This window comes from Monodon monoceros, unplaced genomic scaffold (assembly GCF_005190385.1).
Source record: "Monodon monoceros isolate NGI ecotype Baffin Bay Population unplaced genomic scaffold, NGI_Narwhal_1 Super_Scaffold_15, whole genome shotgun sequence".
Taxonomy (NCBI): Eukaryota; Metazoa; Chordata; class Mammalia; order Artiodactyla; family Monodontidae; genus Monodon; species Monodon monoceros.
In genome coordinates this window covers 68,504,386-68,531,927 of record NW_021703771.1, presented here as the reverse complement: position 1 = coordinate 68,531,927, position 27,542 = coordinate 68,504,386, and the positions used below count along the sequence as shown (strand labels likewise).

Below are 27,542 nucleotides of genomic sequence, written 5' to 3'. Positions count from 1 at the left end.
GCAAATTTAGGAATGGCTTATGGCCGTTCTCTCAACCATTATTTCAACTTTTCTTTAAATTTGAACTTGTTCAAAATAAGGGATTTGGGGGGAAACAAAATAAAATACTCGGGGATGCAAATATAAAATTTTCGTGTATCAACATTAAACAAAAAACATTGTATTAAGAGATATGTGCTATCTACACAACTGTCTGTGGGGTATTCCTGCAGTTCACATTTTCTCCTCTTGTTTTTTACCCCTTTCTCACTCACTTCAGCTGTATGCAACCTCAGTATTACTTCACTAACAAAACAGGAGCAATCAGAAGACAACTACGTCATATTCCCACTGTACACATAGTTGCCTTCCCTTCATTACCACAGAGGGACTACCTAACAGCAATTCTTTCACTTAGAGGGGGGACCTCATCCCCTCTCGCCTAATCACAGACTTTGCTTCAGCAATTATCTTCTCTCAATCTGTTCTGCATCATTTTCTCTTTCTAAGTGAAGTCCTTTTCGGCATGCAAACTTCCAGTAATACCCCTTAGTTTTAAAAATTACAAAAACAGCTCTTTGGATCCCCACGTCCCTTCCAGCACCTACCCCATTTCTCAGCTCCCTTGAATAGAGAAATTCTCAAAGTTGGTTACACTTGCCCCAGTACTTCATTTGCTCTTCTCTCCTCAACATTCTCCAATGTGACTTTCTTTCCCACCACTCCACTGGAACCACTTTTCTCAAAGCCCATAAAAGCGATCATCTTGTCAAGTCTAAAGCTTGCTTTCCGGTTCTGATGAGTCTCAGCAGTCCTCAGCATTGAGCACTGTGAAAAGCTCTCTCCACTTGGCCACTGGGGCCTCACGCTCTCCTGGCATTTCCCCTCTGGCTGACCTTTCCTTCTTAGCAGCCTTGGCCAGCGGTAAGTGCTAGAGACTCCATTTGCATGTCTCGTAATCTTGAATTTAATCCTTCCAGTATGGAAAGCATCACTTCACCTGCTCCCACAAAAGCTTCTCCTTGAGTCTTCACCATTTCAGTAAATAGCACCACAATTCACACAAAATGGAAGCTTTGCAAAAGTCCTGAGCTGTCATTAACTATTCACTTTTCCTCATATCACATATCTAATCCATTACTAGACTCCCAGCTCCACTTTCAAAATATAGTGCAACCCAACACTTCTCATGACTTCCACCACTATCTCCCTAGTCCAAGGGGCCATCCTCTCTCTCCAAGGCTGCAATAACCTTTAAGTATTCTCCCCATTTTTATTCTTGCTTTCCCAGAGCAAATTATCCACATGGAAGCCAGGGTGATCTTAAAAGATCTATCATGTATCAATTCCTTGCTCAAATCACTCTGCCTTCTATGGAAAATCATACTTGAAATAAAAGTCAAAATCTATGCTTCAAAGGCCATATACAGTCCATCTCTACCTACCTTCTGACCTTGAATCTTCCCATTCTCCAACCTGCTAACTCCTTCCTTCATTCTATTCCAGCTACAACAACTTTCTTGTTCTTTATTGAATATGTCAAGCTCATTCCCACCCAGGGGCCAAAGGTACAAGAGCACCCTCCCTTCATTAAAAAAAACATGACCCAATTCTGGCCCCAGCCTGCCACCCATGCTGTAGTTATTCTAGACCACAGTTTTTCAAACTGGATGGGCTATAACATCAGTTTACTCTGTCAAGAGAAGCCACTATCTACCTCTTGAAAACCACAGGCAGTGAAGTTTAAAAACTCACCTCTTTGCTACATTTCTCCAGTTGTGTTTGGTAGTCAGCTAGTTTTGTTTGCATCCAGGTTTTGATTCCAGCAACTGGAGAGCTTCGAAGGTTAGCTTCTATTTCTTTCATGTCTTTCAGAGATGATTCAATTGTTTCTATTTCATTAACAAATGCCTGAAAACATAACATAAGCCCTTGTTGGGTTCATGCCTATATAAGTAGATGCCATTATTACAGTCTGTCTGCCTGTATCCCTGCAAATATTTTAAGAACAGACTGCTTGGGAGTCAGGGCTTTTAACTACTTAAGAAATATTGCCTTAAGAAATTCATTTCACCTGGATGTTTCATATAGCCATCTGCCAAATTAGATTGGAAATACTTGACTCTCAGCAGGGAACAGTACTTTTAATTAATTTAGAGAAGCCTAATGATTTCAACAAATATAAAATGCAAGAAGTATTACTGGCAAACTTCATTTGTAAAATATGTTTTTCTTAAAGCCTCAACATGTGGCACAATAAGAGCGATATACAACTGGTAATTATGACACTAAGATTGTCACCATACATAAAACAGCAGCTACTGGGCTTCCCTGGTGGCGCAGTGGTTGAGAGTCCGCCTGCCGATGCAGGAGACATGGGTTTGTGCCCCGGTCTGGGAAGATCCCACATGCCGCGGAGCGGCTGGGCCTGTGAGCCATGGCCGCTGAGCCTGCGTGTCTGGAGCCTGTGCTCCGCAATAGGAGAGGCCACAACAGTGAGAGGCCCACACACCGCAAAAGAAAAAAAAAACAGCAGCTACTAATGAACTAAAATTGCTCTTATGTTCTACACCCAAAATTTAATCTGAAAAAGAACAGATACATGTATATGTATAACTGAATCGCTTTGATGTACACCTGAAACTAACACAATATTGTTAATCAACTATGCTCCAATATGAAATAAAAATTTTTTTAAATTCTATAACCATGGCCAAAAACAGAAATATGAAAAGTCAGTCATTTGTTGACTAGCTATAAAGTCAAAAAAAGGTTTATTATGAAAGATATTTTATCTAGGTTTATTGTCATGTCATATTCTTACAATTTTAATAAGAGCAGCAAATAATAAAGAAGAAGAAGAAAATGTTATTTAATACAGCAGGTTCCCTAGATCAGCAGAACTCACAGAGCACTCGTCAAGCTGTCTTTGTAGCCCTTCGGCATCTCCTTGGACAGCCTGCTCTTTCATTAAGAAGTCTTTCACACCATCCATCCACTTCTCAATGACTTTTGAATCAGCCTAAATCAAACACAGTAACAAAGGGGGATATTACTCAGTGGCATTCAACCTACTACATCTCAAGATCTATTGCTACTGGGAAAAAGGCAACTTTTCAAAACTCTGATAGCATCATTTTCATTTATTTTATTTATTTCTTTTTTAAACTTCCAACATTGAAAATAATTATTTTCTTCATTGTTGCCTAAAATCCTCATGAGATGATATCTTGGTGATCATTCTAAAAATTTCAAAACACTCTCCAGTGAACAAAGTTATTTTGCTTAACGTGAGCAATATCTACGATTAAAAATTCAAATTAAAGGTAAAAAATGCTTTTCTGGGTATAATCAGCTTAACAATCTTTCATTTTCATATAATTAGAACAATTCTCTCCTTAAGTTGGCTACTCAAAACAGGAGTAAATAAACAGCACAGTGGAGGGAAGACAATAGATTTTTCTTAGTTTTGCGGTTCGATACCTTGTTATCTAAGAACCCAGTATGGTCCACCACCCAGCTCCATTCTTTCATTCAACATTTACTAAGCACCCACTGTAATCCAGTTACCGTGCGTGGTACTGGGGGGAATGAGAAAGGGAACGTTTTGCAGAAAGAATGAGACTTCAGACAGGTAGTAACACTGGAACTGGACCTTGAAGAATGCAAATAATTAGGTCCAACTTGAGCTCCAAAACTAGAGTAAAGTGATGGTCATTTCTTTCCAAGGTCCCCCATCCATCACTGGTTAGTCTGATTTGTTATTCTCCCTTGCATTGAGCTGAATTTGTTTCCTTGTACTTTCCTCAATTATTTGCTTCTCATTCCTCCCTAGGAATGGAAATAAGTTAACTATCTTATTCAAAAATAACCTCAGATTGGAAGGCAGCCACTGTCTTCCCTTAGTCTTTTAGTGATTAAACACTCCCAATTCTTTCCATGATGCTCTAGTACATGATACCCAGATACTGCAATCAACACTGTGATCAACATGCTCTGAAAATTACCTCGACTTTTTAATGTACTTAAAATATGCCACCAAGAACCAAGTACTCTCATCCTTAAAATGTTGCAATGAATGACGAAGATGGAACCTAACTGGTATTTCACATATCGATATTACATTCAGAAAATGCCATCTAAATTTTTTTCAGTTTTATTTTTCTTATTGTAGAGTTGGGTTTTGTTTCCTTCATTTTTTTAAATTTGTTTAGATATATATTATTCATAATATTATGGTTAGCTAAAACTCCAAAATTCACACAACTACCTCAAAAGTACATTTTCCCTATCCCATATTGTTTAACTGACTTCTGTAATAAATTCAGAACTTGATATTTATAAATATTAAATTTTGCCTTGTTATGTTAACGATACTAGTTAACACTACAATAAAAAGCCAACAGAATGATTTGAATTTTTAGTCTCTCCACTTTCTTATCAGCTGTGCCTCCCAGCTTTCTCTTATCTGCAAATCTGACAGTGAGCTATCCTTTTTCTGTTGGGTTTTTTTGGGTTGGGTTTTGGGTTTTTTTCCAGATGAAAAATAAGGCCAATTACAGTGCCTATCTGAGCATTCCCCCACGAGGACACCATCTCATTCATTAACCAACAAACTTTCAGCTTCGTTTTCAAAACATGGGAATCAACATAGTTCTAGCATCTAAGTAGCTTTCCACTTCCTTCTGATAAGGTTATAAGAGATTTTTTCAAATACTTTGCTGATATCAAGATTTACCCAAAATGATAGTTTGTCAGCATTATTTGAACTAAATGAGCACACATGAAATGTGAGACTATGAATCTGTATTATCTAATAATCTAGTAACCCTCCTCCAAAAAATAAATGAAAGCAAGCAGTACTTAGGAAATGAGTTCGGACAAGGCTTATGAGTGGTATCCATGCTGACTCCTGGTGACCACCACATTCTTTCCTAAGCACATATAAGATCTCTGGTTGATCATTCATTTACAGCTTTGCCAGGAACTGACATCAAGCTTACTTCAGGTCTTTAGCTTCTAGAAAATAATGTTCCCCCTTATTTAGGACATTCACCCATCTCCATTTTTTTCTAGTAATTTTCTCACAAGTTGCATAATCGGATCATGGGTAAAATCCCACGCTACTCAGGATGTAGACTTAGGCATCTGAAGGACTGCGTCGTTTTTCCATCTAACTCATAATTCAGGCTCTAATGCACCCTCAATAATGACCATTCTCCACTTTCTAATTTGCAGGGTCATTCTCTGATGAACATGGGAAGCAAAAAGTGCTTATATAGCTGGGCCTTTCTGTCTACTCTTTTCATGTTATACCACCCTGTGCAAGCACTTCCTCATTCCCCTCCTCCCAAGCAAGCTTTGAAAGCCCTGTCAGTCACACTGTGCACTTTCCCCAAGCTTCCTTTCCCTCTGCTCTTCAGCTTGTCTGTCACTATTCTCACACACCCACACTACTCTTATATATTTTCAACTGGTGACATATCTCTTCTTCTGGGTTTGCTCCAGCATTCTCAGATCTTATCCTAGAAGACTGCTTAGGAAGACATGATCAGGGCAGGGTGGAGTGGGGTGTGTAAAAGATAAAAGTGCAAAAACAGAGAAAGTACGAATGTATCTGTAGAGTTCATAAAGGGCCTTTTAAACTGTCCATTTAACTTGTTACCACTTCTTGCACTGTTAATCTCCAGCCTGAACTTTTTAAGAATGCAAGGCAGCATTACTGCCGTGTAACTGGGCAATTCATTAAATCTAGTTTGGAATAAGGAAAATTGATAGTCTCCTGGGCCAAGAATTTTTGAACTTTATATGGAAGCATTATATTCCAAGAAGGTTTTAACCACAATCAGCCTTGACTGAAGCAAGCAGCCTCAGTGATCCCCATCATTGGCATAGGAGAGGAAATTTTATGGCATCAACCCCCTTCCTCCCTCCTTCAGACACATACAGACCCTTGTGAGCACACACAATTCACACACACCTGCCCCTCCTCTTACAGTGAAACATGAGAAGAAAGAAAGAGGGAAGCAACAGACACAGACAAGCCACACAGACCAACTGATCATCTCAATAGGAACAAAGGGAACAGAGAGGAATCTGAAAAGTGTTTTCATGACTAAAAATCCTGCAGGTAATCCTGACCACACTGAGTTCTAAGACAGGCAGTGTGCTCCATGAAAAGAAAGACCAAGGTCTGAATACGTAGTCCAGCACCTTACCAGCCATGAGGGCTTGAGAAACTAATTTCTCAATTTCTCTTCAGGGAGCTTCCATAGCTCACCTATAAAATAGGAATAATAACAACTGCCTCGCCTGATTGTTTTGAAAAACAGAGATGGTACAGAGCAGGTATGCAGTAAATGGTAGCTAGTATTACTCAGATCTACAAAGTCAAGTGCTTTACTACCAAGATTAACCCCATGAAAGAATTACCACTTCAGGTTCTGGTGTCTATTCCTAACAGACACTTCATAGGAATGAGTAGCCAGGGTGAGTACATATTTGCATAAGCACCCGTTTAATGTGTTTAAATGCTGCCAACATTAATGCTTGTTCCATCACATAACTGTTCAAAAGTGGCTGTTTGAAAGAACTACTGCTTATGACAGTTCTGACTAGACCCGGCTAAATTCAGCTCAGCAGAAGGAAGCCAAGTACATGAGGAAAGGCCCAAACTCTAGAAATGCCTGATAACAGAAGCTTCACAAGGCATCCCTACCCTGTGGCTACAGAGTGCGGGAAAGATCGCTAAGATCACTACTAGCAGCCATTTGTGTGCAGGTAAATGCAGGAGACAGACAGCTCTGCTCTGCCCTCTAGTATCTCCTCTTTCCCTAGAAGGAAAATATTATCTCAATCCACTTGCAGCAGATGTTTCCTGTGCTTTTTAAAAAAACCAGAATCTGCTCATCTTTAGGTCAATTGTACAGCAAAGAGGTTACAAAGAAAGTGAAGGAGCTCACATGAAGAGCGTTCCTCTGCCCATTTAAAACTCACTCAGCTGATGCACTTATGAGGTTCTAATGCACAATAATGAGTATTTAATTTTTTCACCATCTACATCAACTTGCAGAATGAATATAGAAATAGAGATATATGGAGATATTTAAACTGGGTAATTTCTAACTTTCTATCTTCTCTGGGGAGACTTCAGTTCTTTTAGAGAAATATGAAAAACTTTAAAATACCAGTAAATTTCTAAAATAAATTTCTCTTATTATTTCACATGCAACAACAAACTGTAAGTACTAATCTAGGGTTAAGCATTTCTCACTCCTATTTATACTCATAAATTCTCAAAGAAATATAAAATGACTAATATGCTAGTTTTGAAAACCAAAGTATGGAACACTCTCGTTTGGAGGGGTCAAAATGCTACATTGACCATCACTGCTCAAAAGCGCTGATTTGTAAGCACTTTGGATGAGCAACACCTGCTGCTGGGTCACAGAAAAGGAACGTGAGGTCATTAAAACAATTCCTTTAACCCCACACACCCCATCTCCTAGCCCCCAGCCCCTGAGCCAGGGATAGAGGAAATCTGAAGCCTGGTAACTCTGCATTCAATACAATAAGATTCCAAGGTACACAACTTCCTCCCAGGATTTTATTTACAGCTAAATTCTTGGCATTTTATTTTGCTCCTCCCCCATCTGTTGGAATGTCCACAGCTTTTTAAGCAGCCAATATCTAACCCAAGATATAGGCAAACGGATTAAAACAGTATTTTAAGGTAGTAGGGTTTTTTGTTTGTTTTATAATGTTCATTAACCTCAAAACACTCTAAAAAGTGTTCCCTTGCTTAGTAAGGAAGGCCAACAGTGACTTTGCTACTACATTTATTTAGCAGAAACCACCAGAGTTCTTAAATTTAAGGTTCAGAAAGCACCAATATTCCCTTTATTAAAGTAAAATGCATTCAGAATGAGAAAAAAAAACTCTTATGAGATCATTCTATCAGTTACATGTTACCTAGAAAGAATTAAATCAGCTATACTGCATATTTTTGTTAGAAAATATTTACCATTGGGTTTTTACCCTGAAATGTGTTCCAAAGTAATTTCTACACCTGGTTCTGCATGTCTCAGAGCTCCAGCGTGTCCCCTTCCCCACTCTGCGTGAGAACACAGAGTGTTCAGTGTGTGTCTTTGCTCAGCAACCGAAGGAAGAGGTATGACTACATGGGTGTCCTGCCAAGGACAACTGGGCATTTAGATTTTATAGGTCCAACGTCATTAGACAGGACGCGTGTGTATGATGTCTGTAGGCACCTGCAAGGCAGAGCCTTTCACATCCGCTTACCTGCAGTACACCAGACAAGGTTCCTGTGCTCAAAGAGCTCATGCCCTGGGGGAGGACAGACAGGCAGGTCTCGCCATAATAAAAGCTGGCTTGAGACGGGGTTCTTGTGAAGGTGTAAACAACGTGTAGAAGAAAAGGAAATAATTAGCTGCAGGTGTGATGGTGAGTAAAACCAAAGACTGCTTGTAGAAGAAGCTTACACTTAAAGGATGAGCCGAGGAGGCTGTGAATTCCTAGCAAGTAAATGACATTTCCGGAGAAAGGCAAATTGTCCAAAGTATTCTTTGTGACCCACCACACTGTCTCCCCACCCGAGGCAGTGCACAGGAGAAGATGCAGACAGGGCTCCAGGGCAAGGAAAGGGCAGGAGCTATGAGATGTTCACGAGAGCACTTTGTACTATTATGGCAAAGACAACCAGATCCTTTCCAGAAATACAACTGGCATCAGTGTAGACAGTGAATGCAAGAGAAGAGAGGTTGCAAGCAGGAGTCAGATTTAAAGGGTAATGGGATTATCAGGGCAAGAGATGACACGAAAGTCTGCAAACAGAAGAAGGGGCTAAAGAGGCGATCCAAAGAGGAGGGAGCATTGGTAAATACCAATATAAGGGAGTTTTGTGCGGGCCTTGAGGACAGTTTCACAATTTCATGGTTATACCACCCTGCAGGGGACACTGAATACAGGAAAGGAAGTAATACGAAATACCCTTGCAGCCCCTGAATTCAAAAATATTATTGCTGGTGATAAATAGCGTCTTAGGATTTTATAATATTTAATCCCCATAATTCATAAGAAAGTAATGTCAGTAAAATCAACAGTGAAAATATTACCTTTTTTGTGTATTTTTAAATATTTTGCTTCCTGGAAGGAGTGGTAGGTCTTTCCATGAGAGTTTTTAAAAGCACCAATTAACATTTTAATTCTTAAGTACAGGAAGTGAGGTCATTAATTTGGCATGGAATAGATAAAAAAAGAAGAATTTAAGAACATATTTGAGCATGACACTGTGAATAACAATGCTGGCCCAACCTCTACCTGTACAAAAGAAATCAGCCATGTAGATAAAGGAAATGCAGGCACATAAAGAAAACACTATTTGTCAACAAATAACAGAAAACTAAAACTCGCACATAAACAGATAACAAGATAACCTGACAAGTATTGTAGGATGGTAGGAAAAAAGTAACTGCATAGCTATGAAAATACTTTCAGAGTTTAAATGTGCTGTGTCAATGAAAAGCATTATTATTTTGAGTAGTGAGATTGATACTCCAATCCATACTCATGCATTTGTGTACCGTCTATATACATATCCCTCATGGAGTTCCAGTATCATCTGGTTCTGTCAGTGTGGAAAAAATGATTCGAATTAGTAATACTCAGGAACTTTTCTTCCTGACTTTGAGTATGTTAACCTCGGCAAGGATCACTGTTAATGTTAGCTGCCTCCAGGAAAGGAAATGGTATTGGGGAAGAAAGGGAACTCTAAATGCTCACTCTCAATAGTTCTCGATTATTCAATGTCTTCAGTGAGCAGTATTTATGTATTTCTTATATAATTTAAAATGTACTTTAAAAATAAACTTTGTTCCTAAGAAACATCATCATAAATTGGCACTGAATCAAAAACCTACTGTACTTCATGCCTTAAAGACAAGTAGAACTTGAATGCCTAAAAAAGAAGATACCAGGTCGTTGAAAAAGGAAAAACAATTTTAACCTGTAAATAAATATTTACTGCAATTATCTCTAGGGGAAAAAGTAAAAGTTTTTCTAAGTGAATTGTGAGTAATTAAGTAACAAGCAATTCCTTCAAAGCAAATAAAGGAGCAAAAATGTTCTTTAGAAATAACCATTTCAATAAAGAAGTTGAATTAGGGAATACTGACATCGTCAACAATCTTGTAGTTAGGAAACAAAAAATAAATTAAAAATTTGTAATTTACATTCCAAATCTGTTACTGTAATAAAAGCAACCAAAAAAAAAACTAAATATCCAGACACAGGTGCTTAAAGTGAGATATTTTTAATGGAAATAAATGTGGCATATGCTCCAACTGGCCACTTTAAGTGCCTGGATTTGCTACATTAGTAACAACCCAGTAAAGCCTAAATCTGGATTACTATCACCACAGGACTCTATTTTGTGTTTTGGAGGAATGTTTATTCTCTTTAATTTCCATATTAAAATATTGGCATGCATTTAGCTAACCCTAAAATAAATACACTTTTAGGAGTCAAAGGAGATTAACCATTAGATTAATCTTCACCTGTAAATTTCCCGAACTACATTTCAGATTTAAATATGAAAACAAAGCAATGATCTTTGAATTCGATCAAAAAAGAACTGTGAAAAACTCATGAAAAAAGAGTAAGTATAATCCAAAAAGTCTACATGAGCTGTGTGGGAAATACTTAATCCAGCATTGCTCAACCTCGGCACTACTGACATTTGGGCTAGAAAATTCCTCCATTGTGGCGGTTTTCCTGTGCATTCGCTGTAACCTTGGCCTCTACCCACTAAGGTGCCAATAGCACCCTCCCTTCCCCACAGGTGTGACAACCAAAAATGTCTCCAAACATTAATAAATGTCCTTCTGGGAGGAAAATGACCCCTGGTTGAGAACCACTGACAATCCAATGCTTGGATCATAACCAAAAATTTTAAATTATGAATAAGGGTAATTTGGGTTTTTAAAGTTGGAAAGAATTACAATTGAAGACAGACAAGGGGAAGTGGATCCACTCACAAAATTAAATGAGCCAGAAATACAGAACCACAAAAAAACACCCTCCTCTTCAAAATTAATGGTTTGTTCTAATGAGATCTCACTGTAAAACTGCAGCTTAAACTTAGAGAAAACCACTTCCTTCCACTACCACCACACACACACACACACACACACACACACACACACACACACAGCTCTTGCCATCTTTATTCTCCTGGTCATGAATTGGAATTGCCCATTGACTCCTGTGTCAAAGAGCTTCCCTCAAAGTTCAGTGATCGCCACACTTGCTGGTCTTTCTGGATCTCTTCACACTGATCTGTATAGTCTACCAGCTTCTACCACATGTTCTCTGATTTTGATTTTTAAAACGTAATTTTCATAAATTTTGTCTCATATATTCATAAATTTAATCTCATATATATTCTCTTGGGATCTAAATCCAAATATATATATATATATATATATATGTAAAATCTTCAAATCCAAATATATAATATATACATATACACACACATATATATATCCCCAAATCTAAATCTCCTATTACTAACCTCATTTTATTCACTGAAAAATATTATTGAGTGCCTTCTCTGTGCCAGGCACTGTACGAAAAGTATACCCTGGGATACATCAGTGGAGGAAAAAACCCCACAAAAGACCAAGGTAAAAGGCACTGGGGGGGGGGGGGGGTAGGGAAGAGGGTGCGATTGGCTCATTCTTCATCCAGACCTTTTCTATTAGAAAACCAGGTGATTTGGAAACTTCACTACTTCACTTCTCCATCTTCCTCACAGGTGAAATGTTAAAATTCTGACTATCCCATCTGACATGGACTTTGACCACTTTCTCCTACATCCTCACATTTACCCTTTCCTCTGGAACTCTCCATCCAGTTGACCTCTACCAAGAAGCCTTTTTGCAAGGCCAAAGGAGATAAATGTGTTCCCCAGCACATTAAAAGTATGTCTTTGGTTGGGATTTATACATGCCAACTTAAGTACGAAATAAACTTAAGTTTACTTATAAATGGGGCCAGAAAGAATGCAAAATACTCAAATAATAGTTAGTTACTGATAGTTACTATTTTACTCTGTAATAAACTTAAACTCCTAAACACCTTTAGATTTACCTCAAAAGTTCTGAGTTTGGGGGTAATTTCTTCAAGCAAATGCAGATCTTTGGAAACCTTGACCTTTATTCTGTTCCACTTTCCTTGAACATCATCAAATTCTTGCTTATACAGTTTTTCTACATCTGGAGAAACATTTTTCTCCAAAGCCTTTGTTTCTTCTGCAAGTTTATGCAGTATAGGTTTTTGATTCTCTAGGATTTCATCAACGGCCTGGAAAACAGTTTTCAAGATTAAAAATACACACAATAATTTGTCTGTACAGATGTAATAATACTGGCTATAAACAGTCAAAGTCACTTTTTTAAAAGAATTTGATCAAAAAAGAATTGTGAAAAACTCATGAAAAAAGAATAAGTGTAATCAAAAAAGTCACAGTTACATGAGTTGTGTGTCATTTAGACACAATGTATCCTCTGCACTAAAAACCAGCGGAACAACAGGCCCAGTGAGGGCCCCGTGTGCTGGGCTCCATGGTGGATCTGTTGCATCTGATGAAATAGTGCAGAGGCACATATCTTAAATGACCAGGGAAGCATTTTCATTCAATACAGTAAAACAACAACACAATCGATTGTCTTCATTTCATTAAAGATACTTTACATGGTTGAGAATTTTAAGCTAGTCACAACAGAAAGAGAAAAGATGCTTTTATTCTATTAAAAATATTTAATAACTATCTTTTAGCTGAGGTCCTACATTATAGTGATTAACCTTCAAACTACAAGAAATATAAGAAATTTTTGACTAATTTTGACCAAAACTGATATATTTTTTAAATAGCTGAAAAAATATTTCAAAATATGAGATATTAGAAATGAGCCTAAACTTCTTAGGTCTATAGGTCTTAGGTCCTATAATATATATTACCTTTTCTTCCTGCAGGGCCTTCTCCACCTTTGCAAGATCATTCAAGACATTCAAAGACGTCTGGGCCTTATTTTCGGAATCATTTAGCAGATCTGTCAGCGTTTTCAATGTTTCCAAATACACACGTCCAGGTCGGCTCTTCAGTTCTGCTTATTGAAAAATACTTACTTTGAGAAAATAATGGCAGGAAACTAATATTGTTATACATACTGTTAATCTTCCTATTTAATAAGTGAATTCTAATACATAAGAAGTTAAACTCTGTAATTAAGATTAAAAAGGGACTCTGTTAGAGACACAATAAATCACTGCATTGGCATTTCTGAGAGTCATATAGTGACTTCATTCCTGCGGATGTTGATGTTTGAAATATTAAGTAACCCATCATCATTTTTCTTCATTTCATCATGATGAAATGACTCTCTGCAGATGGTACTACAATGTTCCTATTGTCTCATATAATCTCCTTTTCCCCAGTAGCGACACAAAGAATAAAAGGAGACAAAGATCCCCTCAACCAGTCTTCCTCTAAGTTCAGGCGTGTAGACAAACTGCTACCCACAGAGGGGTGGACATTACGCTGAACACCACAGCCAGGTCGCACAGGTACCCTGAGAAATAACGGCTGCACAAGGCAGCTGGAGTGATGTCTACTTCAGCCACTGATGTCAAGTTTACAGACAAGCAACACTTGTGTGGAGAGGAAGCCAGCTCATTTGAAGCACAAAGAGGTGAAACCAAGTAGCAGCAAAAGTCACAACAGCCAAAGGGTGGAAACAACCCAAATGCCCATCTACAAATGAATGGACAAACAAAATATGGTGTACACATACAATGGAATACTACTCAGCCTTAAAAAGGAAGGAAATTCCAACACATGCAACCCACACAAAAGAACTTTGAGGATAAGTGAAAAAAGCCAGTCACAAAAAAACAAAAAATGTATGATCCCACTTAGGTGAGGTATACAGACTAGTCAAACTCATAGAAACAGAAAGTAGAATGGTGGTTGCCAGGGGCTGGAGGGAGGAAGGAATGAAGAGCTGCTGTTTAACGGGTACAGAGTTTCGGTTTTACAAGACAAAAAAGTTCTGGGGATGGGGTGTACAACGATATGAATGTATTTTCCACTACTGAACTCTACACTTTAAAATGGTTAAAATGGTAAATTTTATGTTATGTATATTTTACCACAATTAAAAACAGCAAAAAAAAAATTTACCAATTGTTTTAAAGTTAAGAAACTGAATGTTTAAACTGCCTTGTCAAAAATGAAAGCATATTTTGTAACAGCAAATTGAAAAGGAGGTACTCTCAAACGCTTCACAGTCTAAGTTAACTGAATTCAATAAACAAAGAGTATGGTGGCCAAATGCTTTTCCAGAAGAAAGGAAACATGATACATTTGCTTACCATGCACATACAGAGTCTTACAAGTCATTACATAACCTACGATTGCTGCAAGGAAGGGTATGGTTAAGTGTGTAGCTGTTTAGCATGTACTCCCCATAATGTTACATAATACAGCACAATTCCTGACTTAAAAGCCAAGGAGAAAAAAATATAATATATGAGGGATGAGCTTTCAAAACCTTTAACAGTTAACTTTCCCAAACCAGGCTTATTTCAGAAGTAAAAACTCTTGAAAATTTTTCAGACTTTGAAAGAGGAACACAATTTCTTTGAAAAGAGGAGATGGCATTGCTAAAACTTTAACCATTTTGAGCAAACAGAAGCAAGTGATCATTCTTTTTAGGCCTGCTAGTAATGACTATCAGCTGGCCTCCATCAGTGAAAAGGAGAAACAACATCCCTAAAAAAACTCTTTAAAAATCATCATGTCCTATTAACCCAATTTTAACAGCACATGAAAGCTGTCTGCATTTTTACAAACAAGGGTGAATCTAGGAAATAGTCTGAGCATACTTTAAGAACTGGAACAGTACCAGGCACAGAGGAAAACAGACTGAGGCTGGTGCAAAACAAGCAAGTGTACTAAAGGTCTAAATATTGGGAGTAATTTTTAAGCTAAGGCAAACTGAGAAAGGAGATGGTGGACTTGTCTAATAAAAAAACCCAACAGAATGGGTTTACCGTTCTCGAGCTGTTGGTGACGCTCCTCTAAATCCTGTTGCACAGCTTGGTAACGGCCCACAAAGCTCTCAAAATCCCGCTGAACAAAATCTGGGGCAGAAGGCTGAGACTTCAGGGCTGAGCAGCTTGCACGCAGCATTTCAATTTTGGGGTGGTGGCTACGGAGGTCTGTTAATTCTTGCTATGAAGAGAAAATATGACCACATGATTCGCTGAAGATGAACATCCTCACAGAAAGTTAATCAGAGCAGAATTAACCTAAAGTTCATGATACAAGGAGCATCTTCTTTAAATACAGGACTGGACATAGAAATCTTTCATGTTCTGGATGGTTGTGTCTTTACCTGACAGGAATCCTTCAAGCTTGGCAAGGACTGCTGGGGAGATTCTGAAAAGGGCGTGTGTTTTACCCACTCCTCTTTTGTCTTTATGGTCTTTTCAAGCTCATCAAGGTGCTTAAAAAAAGCATTTATATCTTCCTGTAGCTGAATCTTTCTTGCTAGATCTTCCAAATGCTGGGATATATTCTTCCATTCTGATAATATCTTCTCCAGAACATTTTTTATTTCTTCAGTAGGAAGACCTTCTACGCAGACATGAAAAATAAGCAGACACTTCATAAATTATTACAAAACTTGTTTTGGATTTGTTATAAACATTCTAACCTATTCAAAATAATGAGGCAACGTCATACACAATGATCACTCCCTTAAGTCCCTTTTAACACAACAACATTGTAATGATGCACTTAAAAATAACTATGTTTAATTCCTTGATAAAAACGGGAGAGGGGGAGCTTAAAATAGCAGGTCAGGAGGGGGATGGCCAACACAAAAAGCACATCAGTCGAGTGTCAGCCACTGCCTTTTCTACAGAACATGTGTCTCCATCCTTGGCAACCTACTGTTCTACTAGTTTCCAGTCTGAGCACGAGGAATAAAATGAACTGTCTGGACTTGTCTGGGGCTCTGACGTCAGAAGGTAGACCCTCTGTCATCAAGAAAAACAGCTTGGCTAGAAAAAGGAGGAGGCAGCTTGAGACTTGTGATCAAACCACAGGTCATAGGAATTGCAAAACGAATGGCTGGAACTCCTAGTGCTGGGAGCAATCTGGTGAGTGCAGGAATACTACACCAGTAGCCAGGCCCAAGAAGCATCAGCAAGCCTACTGGGAATGCTACACACAGACCAGTGAATGTCAAAAGATCAAAGTGCTAAGATTATCTACTTTAGAAACACATCAGGAAACAAAATGCCATTATGTTTATTATTGTCATCTCATAATTTTGTCTCATATTTTTGAGAGGCAGAGAATGTTCATAGAAATAAGTTACATATAATAATAGGTTTTATCATAGTCCTTCTCTTAATATAAAATACCATTGAATCACTGAAAATTACTATGAAAAGGTATGGGAAATCTACAAAGGAATCGATGTCCTGAAGAAAGCATGCACGTTGAAAAAATGGGTTTAACATCTTTATTATTAGAGCAGAAGCAATAAAACTTTGTAAATATATGTAATCAAAATCCAGGGTAACGAGAGCTCTAAAGGGAAAAAAAAGGCATGTAAAACAAAAGGTCACTTAGGATCCACAGATGATGCAAATTTTGAAAATTTCTGTAACACACCGTGTCCACTGAAAATTAGAAATGCAAACGTGACATTACATAATCTGAATATATCACCCATGTCAATTGCTGAAGTAAACCGTCCACCATCACACAAGTAATAGAATATTACACCTAGACAAAACATTCACACCGCAGTCCAAGTTCAATTATCCCTGTTAATGGAGGTCATAAACTAACTAAATTACCACTTTCCTTTTTTTTTTTAATTAACTAATTTATTTATTTTTGGCTGCGTTGGGTCTTTGTTGCTGCACATGGGCTTTCTCTAGTTGTGGCGGGCAGGGGCTACTCTTCGTTGCAGTGCGCTGGCTTCTCATTGCGGTGGCTTCTCTTGTTGCACAGCACGGGCTCTAGGCGCGTGGGCTTCAGTAGTTGTGGCACGCAGGCTCAGTATTTGTGGTGCACGGGCTCTAGAGCACAGGCTCAGTAGTTGCGGCGCCCAGGCTTAGTTGCTCCGCAGCATGTGGGATCTTCCTGGACCAGGGCTCGAACCTGTGTCCCCTGCATTGGCAGGCAGATTCTTAACCACTGCACCACCAGGGAAGTCCTAAATTACCACTTTTCTGACAATCTGAGCAATGGAGATCTAGGCTGTGCGCCTGCCAGGTCATTTCTATTTTAAGTGGGCAAAGGAATAATATCAGCCACTTCATTTACATGTCAGGACAATTTATGATTAACAAGAAAGAAAATTAAGCTGGCAAATAAAATTTTGAGATGGAAAATTATCACCACTAATCCAGAAAATAGGTAAGAGGTACTCATTTTAGGTACTAGGGAAGCTGAAGAAACTTCTTCCATAGTTTTTTTTAATTCACTGACAATATTTCAGTATCCATTTACACTTTCAAACCAATTCTCAAAATTTAAATCTCCCTCCTCTAAGCCTGATATAGTTTGGACCAGTGTCAAGTAATAAATAAAGCACAATTTACATCTTAAAAAAGGAAAACTGTATATTGTCTTTTAAAATAATTGTTTTATTCCCAGAGATCCAAAGTTGTAGCTTTTTCTGTTTCTACAGGACATCCAACTCTTAGATGACTAATCAAAAGCCAAAATCAATATCCCATCCTTTTATTAATTTTCTAGAAGGGATAACGTATAACATATTCCCGTCACTCTCACTTGACTTTAGCTTTTCAATCTATCACTATTAAAATCAAGGGAAATGTTTACAAAACATAGGATCATCATCAAATTCCATAGGCTTATATGTTGATATACTGGGAATTCTTTTTGGAGGGAGGTGGTAAAAGAAAATTTTACTTCGGCAGCATTGGGGAAATGTAGTTACATTAAGGTAAATTCATTGAGATTATTTGAATTTTTTTTTTTTTTTTTTGCGGTACGCAGGCCTCTCACTGTTGTGGCCTCTCCCGTTGCGGAGCACAGGCTCCGGACGCGCAGGCTCAGCGGCCATGGCTCACGGGCCCAGCCGCTCCGTGGCACGTGGGATCTTCCCAGACCGGGGCACGAACCTGTGTCCCCTGCATCGGCAGGCGGACTCTCAACCACTGCGCCACCAGGGAAGCCCGATAAGGTGTTATTTATATTTGAAATTTTTACCTGCATTAAAGAACTTTTTTCCCCCACAGACCCAGTGGCTCAGGGGAATGTAAAGATTAATATTTTTGCCAAGCAGTTTTACATATGATTCTTTTTCTCGCCTTGCTTTGAAAGGCTTTTCTTATAAACCCTATTCCTTACTCCAACAATAAGTGCTTTGGAGGTCTGCTGAAACTCTCCTTGACAAAAGCCACAGACACCCACGGCAGAATTAGGAATATTAGTTTGACAAGAATCTTCTAAAATGTAGCTTTTAATCTTTATATTTTTTGACTTTTTATGATAGAAAATGGAAATATATACAAATAAATAGAACACTAGAATGAACATCCTGTACCAATTACCCAGCTTCAGTAATTAATGACATTCTACCATTCTTGAATTATCTATATACCCCTACTCACTCCTCACCCATTTAATCATTATTATTATTTTCACATTTCTTAAAGTAAAATTTACTTACATTGAAATACATGAACTGTGCTGTTCTGAGAAACCTACACACACTTATCAATACATAGAATATTTCCACCTCTTCAGAAAGTTTCCTAGAGTCCCTAATGGATCAATCACCCTCCTCCAACCCAGAAAACCACATTTTAAAAAAAGCTTGGATTATTTTTCCCTCTGCCTTTTGAAAAATATGTTGATTTATTTTGTATATATACTGAGGTCACACACACATACATACACAAAAGTATGTACATGCCCAGTATATGTTCATCTATTTAGAAATTATGGAAATGTACCACTGTCATAGATCAATGTACCACTGTCATAGATCATTTGTACAGCTTAATTTCTTCCTTCCTTCCTCCCTCTCTCCCTCCCACCCTTTCTTCCCTTCCTCCTTCTTTCCTTCCAAACAGAATAGTATTTTCATTCAAACTCCATCCTAGCTAGGTGTCTTACTACTGGGTGTGGACACCCCATTTGGAGATTACTTTTTCAAGTATTTATTTGAAGGGACCTAGAGACAGAGCGAGAATATAATTTCCCTTGAGATACTTCAATAATTACAATAAATAGTGTGTTAAATTTATGTTAGTTACAATCATAGATTCTTCACTTCTACATCGACACTGTAGCTTGGAAACCAGACTTTATCTGGGTGATGTGGGGTAATTTCATGAGTTTATGAACTGAATTAAATTCATGTCTGTGTCAGCTTTTAGTGGGTGTGGCAGAATCAGAGTGCAGAGATTCATTTATTTAAAAAAATCTGTTATTAAAAATTTTTAGGATGGGGTGGGAAGCTTAGAATTTGGGACACTGGTCTGAATAGGGTCTGTATGTCCAGTTTAATTTTCTCATTTTTGGGGAGTGTCTGCCTTTTGTTAATGAGAGTAAAAGTGGTTTTTAACATTTCCCACTGTCATTCCACTTTATCCATTATTCTAATTTTACAGTACTGTATTTTACTTCTCTACATGTGGTTAGCAGTAATCCTACTACTGCTTTAAAACCAGAAATGTTGAACCGAAATGAAAGCACAACTGGGTGATTCTCCCGGCCTTTCCTTCTCTTCAATACATTTGAAATAAATCCTAGGCCATGGATAATTAATGTAGAAGAAGTTTCTTTACAGAGTGTAATTTGCCCAGAGTCTGCTTATGTAAGAATGCAGATATATGATTCAGTTCAGTTAGAAAAGCACATCAAATTCTTCAGTAAAACAGATGTTTGAATAATTACATCACTGGTTTTCTCAAACTAGTTTCATCAAAAAATTCCAGCACGGTGAAGTCTGGTAGGACCTTTCTACCTAATGCATGTGAATTAAGTTCTGTGACTTCTCTTGTAGCACAGAAATGTTTATAAAAAATGAAATTATCTGTTTTCATTTGACTTTCACGACTGCTGTACCAAACCTGGTTTCCTTGGTTTAGCTTATTTTGTTCCTAAAGATCATCAACTACTATAACAGAGTAATGGGGCACTTGGATGTTGTAGCTTTAAGAATTGACTCCCACATGTCTGGCAAAGTATTGATATTAAAAAAAAAAAAAAAAAAAAAATCAAGGTTCTCACCTTTTCCCATTTGCTCCAAAAGGACTTGTCCAGTTTGGTTTAATTCATCGAGTCTGGAACTTCTTTCCATCTGCTCCTTTTCTAATCCCTGAAAATAAAGTCCCAATATAAGAATAGTACAGACTTTCTTCTCAATATAGTATTAATGCTTACTGAAGTTTTTATATTTGATGTCCCTCCCACACTCTCTTAGGTGGGAGTTACAGTCAAAGTTTACCTAAGAAAATACCAAGATAAAGCTATGCCATTTCAAGCTGCCCTCCAGAACGCTAGAGATGATTAAATTTCAAAAGGTAAATTCAAACAAACAATATAAAATTTTGGTTTCCTTAAAAATGCTCTACAGCAAAACAAAAATCTTTAAAAGTCTTTACTGAATTTGTTACAATACCGCCCCTGTTTTATGTTTCGGTTTTTTGGCCACGAGGCATGTGGGATCTTAGCTCCCCGACCAGGGATCGAACCCACACCTTCTGCATTGGAAGGCGAAGTCCTAACCACTGGAATGCCAGGGAAGTCCCTGGTTTCTTTTATAAGAAGAAAAAATTTTACACTACATACATGAGTTCCTATCAGGAGGAGGTAATTAAAATTAGTATTTTAGATCCAGAATATTTATTCACATACATGGCCTCAGTATACTCCACACCATAAAAATAACAGTTTGACTGAAATGAACTGAATGCACTATGAAGACAGAGAGCACCAAACAAAAATAAATTAATTAATACGAAAGGCAGAAATAATTTGAGCCCAATATCATTTGTTGGTGTTACACTAAGTGTAGGGTCTAACACAAACTTCAACTACCAGCATAATTCGTACCTAATTTTCTAACAATAACAATATGCTTTAGGACCCAAAGCAAAGTATTTTATCCTTTATATTCACAGAATGGCTCTTAATTTTAATATTTATGTCTCTACGATTTTATATTCTCAATGTCCCTGTATCTCAGAGACAGGGGAAGACAAGGTCTTCCAGAATTAGTTAGAAAGGGCTGAGCAAAATCATGGACACACATACACACACACGTGTTGTATACACAGTCAGTATTTGAAATTTCTGCATTTGATAATTATCTAGCCACTCAAATAGTGTCCAAAATAGCACAATCAAAGCATCCAGGCAACCCATATTACTTCAACCAGACAACCTAGAGAAGAATCCCACTTCTAGGGTCTATGAATGTAAGCACTATCAAATAAATTTAACTCTCCTATTTTGATCCACACAAACCTTAATGTGACCAAGTAAAACAACCATTTTTATAGTCAAAGATCAAGAAAGAACAAGAGATTCTACGAAACACCACTAATCTTTGTTAAACTAACTATCGATGTAAAAAGTCACCGTCAAACTGGAGAAAAAATATTACCTGCTTTATACAAACTGATTTTTGGCTACTTTTTTTTATGATGGTGGTAGATTAGACTAGGGATTCTCCAGCCAGGTATTGCATCAGTTGGAACAAGTTATTCTTTCACTAAAATAAAATTAAGTTGATATTTCCCAAATTTGCAAGAAAAATTAGCAATTAAAGCAATGGTTAAATTTTCTTTATTGTACATTTTTCTCAGATCTTTGGCATCTACTACTTCTTGTCTAAAGCAACAAAATAAACGAACTTATAAATAAAGGAAAAACACAGGAACTGCCAATCATGACTTACATAAACATACACAATTGTTACTTTTATCCCCTCAAATATTATAGTAACAATTTCTGGAAGTAAAATTGTTCCTAGATCACAGGATGGAATTTAACTTATCAGTGTTTTGTGGGACTTGTTCCATAAAGATCACTGTAGCTTCCAAATTCTCTGCCACTTTACTGCCTTTGAGAATTGGGTTGTTGAATGATCATTAATATCATCTACCAGTCTTTCAGAAGCATATGAAATGATGGAACATAGTCCTCATGCCTGGCTCTCTTGATCCCCTGTGCAGGGGGCTCTGATAACAGTGCTTCCACATTCCCCCCTGTCCACAGTCATCATGGTCTCCTTCCATAAGCCAAGAACTTTATAGAGTGCTGAAAATACAGGTTTCAAGGGAAAATCATCCACACTTTCTAAGCAGTGGCAGCAGGCATATAAACAAATAATGACATAAATGCAATAAGGGCTTTCACAGAAGTATGGCCAAAGCAATATGGAATCTGCCTAATGAGGCTAAAGGAGGCTTTCTGAAGTAGGAGGCATTTCAGCCACACAGCAAAGGCTCAATAAAGGGCTATTCGGAGCCCGGAAAGCCACACATGGGGAAGGCAGGATATTGAGAAAAGCGTAGGAGTCAGGAGGGCTGGAGCTCTGACGAGTGAATGAGAGGTGCAGAGTTTCTGCTTAGAGGTAGGGAAGAGAGCTGTCTGGAAGTGCCTTGTAAGGGCACTGTGGCCTTTACATTTTTTCCCCACAGCAATGGCAAGTCATTAATTAATTGCAAGCGCTGGAGCTGTATAATCAAATTTATATCTTAAAACTCATCAAGAGTGAGATGATATTATTAGTAACAATAACATTAAATAATAACAGTAATTTCATAAATGTGTGTTTTAATGAGAATTATTTTAATAGTTCACTGTTAAGTAAAATGTTGGCTGATGGTTTGAACTGGACATCTTAAAGCTATGTTAAGAAGATGTACTACTATTGAGATGATTATCTTTTAAAATTTATTTGATTTGAATTTAAACCTACTAATGCTGTATATTAATAGATTTTCTAATTTTAGACTATTTGTGGATTCCTATAAAAAACAAACTGTTTGGTTATAAGTAAACGATTGCCTTTACCTATATTATTGAGTTCTAGTTGCTAGCATTTTAAGTTTAAAACAATATCCTTTTTAAATGACATGTAAAAAGGGAAGGTAAACAGTGGCAAATGCTGCAAAGAAAGGAAGTCTGATGAGAATAGAAATCTATCCTTTGGATTTTGAAAGCAGTCATCAATGGTGACCCCTAAATAAAAACAGTTACAGTGGAATGATAAGGCAAACATCAGTCTCAGCTTCTCACCCAAACATTCAAAGTCAGCCAGGGTCTGGTCCTAAACCACCTCTCCAGCCTTAACTCTCTACTGCTTTTACACATACGCCTAGCACAAAACAAAACGAATTATTTGTTCCAAGCATCACAACACGCTTGCCCCCCTCTGAGCCTCTGCTCATGGGCGCCCCTGCCTGGTGTGCCCTTCTGACCAGCTCCAAGCCCCCTCCTTCACTGTCACTTTGCCTTCTGGACTTCACCAGTGTATAGAGACAGCTGCAAGCCTGGCCTCCTCTCAATTCCCTCAGTACCTATCACTTTCTAACTCACATCATTGATATCTACACATACGTCTTATTTTTAAACATTCTCCAAACTCTTTATAAACGCCATTGCTGATGTAGATGGTGATACGGACTTGCTCTAGGTGCCTAAATAATTCATGCAAGGATGTACAGAGACTTAATGAATCCCAAAGACATAAATCACTGCAATCTCCTGTTGCAATTTACAGTAACACACATGCGGTACAAAGTAGCAGAGCTACAATCCCATACATTTTATAGTGTTTATTTGTTTTAAATACGTCTCTCCTCTAAAAAGAATGTTTATAGAAGAAATCTTGGGATTTGAAACAGTTTCTTGCATTCGGAAGGCAAAACGTTTTCAGCATACACACATGTACTATTAGGTACCAGATTAAGATAGATCTAATGAAACTAAAATTAGTAATGACAACTGGATCACCTTAGCAAGTGTCCCTTCCTGCACATCTCAATTAACCGGTTAAGGAAGGAGGAAAAAAAACTTCTCCTCGACGGACAACGGGAAAATGGCCGAAGAGTAAGACGCGGAGATCACCTTCCTCCCCACAGATACACCAGAAATACATCTACACGTGTAACAACTCCTACAGAACACCGACTGAACGCTGGCAGAAGACCTCAGACCACCCAAAAGGCAACAAACCCCCCCACGTACCTGGGTAGGGCAACAGAAAAATAGAAAGAACAGCGACAAAAGGATAGGGACGGTACCTGCACCAGTGGGAGGGAGCTGTGCAGGAGGAAAGGCTTCCACACACTACGAAGCCCCTTCGCGGATGGCGGAGCGGGGGAGCTTCGAAGCCGCGGAGGAGAGCGCAGCAACAGGCGTGCGGAGGGCAAAGCGGAGAGATTCCGGCACAGAGGATCAGTGCCGACCGGCACTCACCAGCCCGAGAGGCTTGTCTGCTCACCCGCCGGGGCGGGTGGGGCTGGGAGCTGAGGCTCAGGCTTCAGTCGGAGCGCAGGGAGAGGACTGGGGTTGGCGGCGTGAACACAGCCGGAAGGGAGTTAGTGCACCACGGCTGGCCGGGAGGGAGTCCGGGGAAAAGTCTGGACCTGCCGAAAAGGCAAGAGGCTTTTTCTTCCCTCTTTGTTTCCTGGTGCGCAAGGAGAGGGGATTAAGAGCGCCGCTTAAAGAAGCTCCAGAGATGGCCACGAGCCGCGGCTAAAAGCGCGGACCCCAGACACGGACATGAGACGCTAAGGCTGCTGCTGCCGCCACCAAGAAGCCTGTGTGCGAGCACAGGTCACTCACCACACCGCCCCTCCCAGGAGGCTGTGCAGCCCGCCACTGCCAGGGTCCCGGGATCCAGGGACAACTTCCCCGGGAGAACGCACGGCGCGCCTCTGGCTGGTGCAACATTGGCCTCTGCCGCCGCAGGATCGCCGCGACTCCTTGCCCCTCCCTCCCCCACGGCGTGAGTGAGCCAGAGTCCTCGAATCAGCGGCTCCTTTAACCCTGTCCTGTCTGAGAGAAGAACAGACGCCTTTGGCTGACGCGGGGCCAAATCCAAAGCTGAGCCCGGGGAGCTGTGAGAACAAAAAAGAGAAAGGGAAATCCCTCCCAGAAGCCTCAGAAGCAGCGGATTAAAGCTCTACAATCAACTTGATGTACCTGTATTTGTGGAATACATGAATAGACAACGAATTATCCCAAATTGAGGAAATAGACTTTTGAGAGCAAGGTTTATGATTTTTTCCCCTTTTCCTCTTTTTGTGAGTGTGTATGTGTATGCTTCTGTGTGAGATTTTGTCCGTATAGCTTTGCTTCCACCATTTGTCCTAGGGTTCTATCCGTCCGGTTTTTTTTGTTGGTTTTTTCTTTTTAAAAAAATTTTTTTTCTTAATATTTTTTATTTTAATAACTATTTTATTTTATTTCCTTCTTTCTTTCTTTCCTTCCTTCCCTCCTTCCTTCCTTCCTCCCTCCCTCCCTCCCACCCTCCCTCCCTCCATCCTTTCTTGCTTTCTTTCTTTCCTTTCTACTTCTTCTCCCTTTTATTCTGAGCTGTGTGGATGAAAGGCTCTTGGTGCTACAGCCAGGAGTCAGTGCTGTGCCTCTGAGGTGGGAGAGCCAACTTCAGGACACTGGTCCACAAGAGACCTCCCAGCTCCACATAATATCAAACGGCGAAAATCTCCTACAGATCTCCGTCTCAACACCAGCACCCAGCTTCACTCAACGACCAGCAAGCTACAGTGTTGGACACCCTATGCCAAACAAATAGCAAGACAGGAACACAACCCCACCCATTAGCAGAGAGGCTACCTAATATCATAATAAGTCCACAGTTAACCAAAAGCACACCACCAGACGTGGACCTGCCCACCAGAAAGACAAGATCCAGCCTCATCCACCAGAACACAGGCACTAGTCCCCTCCACCAGGAAGCCTACACAACCCACTGAACCAACCTTAGCCAGTGGGGACAGACACCAAAAACAACGGGAACTACGAGCCTGCGGCCTGCAAAAAGGAGACCCCAAACACAGTAAGATAAGCAAAATGAGAAGACAGAAAGACACACAGCAGATGAAGGAGCAAGATAAAAACCCACCAGACCTAACAAATGAAGAGGAAATAGGCAGTCTACCTGAAAAAGAATTCAGAATAATGATAGTAAAGATGATCCAAAATCTTGGAAATAGAATAGACAAAATGCAAGAAACATTTAACAAGGACCTAGAAGAACTAAAGAGCAAACAAGCAACGATGAACAAAACAATAAATGAAATTAAAAATACTCTAGATGGGATCAATAGCAGAATAACTGAGGCAGAAGAACGGATAAGTGACCTGGAAGATAAAATAGTGGAAATAACTACTGCAGAGCAGAGTAAAGAAAAAAGAATGAAAAGAACTGAGGACAGTCTCAGAGACCTCTGGGACAACATTAAACGCACCAACATTCGAATTATACGGGTTCCAGAAGAAGAAGAGAAAAAGAAAGGGACTGAGAAAATATGTGAAGAGATTATAGTTGAAAACTTCCCTAATATGGGAAAGGAGATAGTCAATCAAGTCCAGGAAGCACAAAGAGTCCCATACAGGATAAATCCAAGGAGAAATACGCCAAGACACATATTAATCAAACTGTCAAAAATTAAATACAAAGAAAACATATTAAAAGCAGCAAGGGAAAAACAACAAATAACACACAAGGGAATCCCCATTAGGTTAACAGCTGATCTTTCAGCACAAACTCTGCAAGCCAGAAGGGACTGGCAGGACATATTTAAAGTGATGAAGGAGAAAAACCGGCAACCAAGATTACTCTACCCAGCAAGGATCTCATTCAGATTTAACGGAGAAATTAAAACCTTTACAGACAAGCAAAAGCTGAGAGAGTTCAGCACCACCAAACCAGCTTTACATCAATGCTAAAGGAACTTCTCTAGGCAAGAAACACAAGAGAAGGAAAGGCCTACAATAACGAACCCAAAATAATTAAGAAAATGGGAATAGGAACATACATATCGATAATTACCTTAAATGTAAATGGACTAAATGCTCGCACCAAAAGACACAGATTGGCTGAATGGATACAAAAAAAAGACCCATATACACGCTGTCTACAAGAGACCCACTTCAGACCCTAGAGACACATACAGACTGAAAGTGAGGGGATGGAAAAACATATTCCATGCAAATGGAAACCAAAAGAAAGCTGGAGTAGCAATTCTCATATCAGACAAAATAGACTTTAAAATAAAGACTATTAGAAGAGACAAAGAAGGAGACTACATAATGATCAAGGGATCGATCCAAGAAGAAGATATAACAATTGTAAATATTTATGCACCCAATAGAGGAGCACCTCAATACATAAGGCAAATACTAACAGCCATAAAAGGGGAAATCGACAGTAACACAATCATAG

General features: G+C 38.9%; 1 protein-coding gene across 8 annotated transcripts in view; it reads right to left on the bottom strand.

Moving 5' to 3' along the window:
• Positions 1–27,542, bottom strand: part of UTRN (utrophin) — a 505,655-nt gene that overhangs the window by 329,426 nt on the left and 148,687 nt on the right. For all 8 annotated transcript variants that reach the window (XM_029224149.1, XM_029224150.1, XM_029224155.1 and 5 more), the window contains 7 exons: positions 20,348–20,435; positions 15,456–15,697; positions 15,112–15,292; positions 13,018–13,163; positions 12,148–12,360; positions 2,888–3,001; positions 1,735–1,890 (listed from right to left, as the gene is read on the bottom strand). In XM_029224149.1, coding sequence (XP_029079982.1) covers positions 1,735–1,890; positions 2,888–3,001; positions 12,148–12,360; positions 13,018–13,163; positions 15,112–15,292; positions 15,456–15,697; positions 20,348–20,435 — 1,140 coding nt within the window. The remainder of the gene's footprint in view (positions 1–1,734; positions 1,891–2,887; positions 3,002–12,147; positions 12,361–13,017; positions 13,164–15,111; positions 15,293–15,455; positions 15,698–20,347; positions 20,436–27,542) is intronic.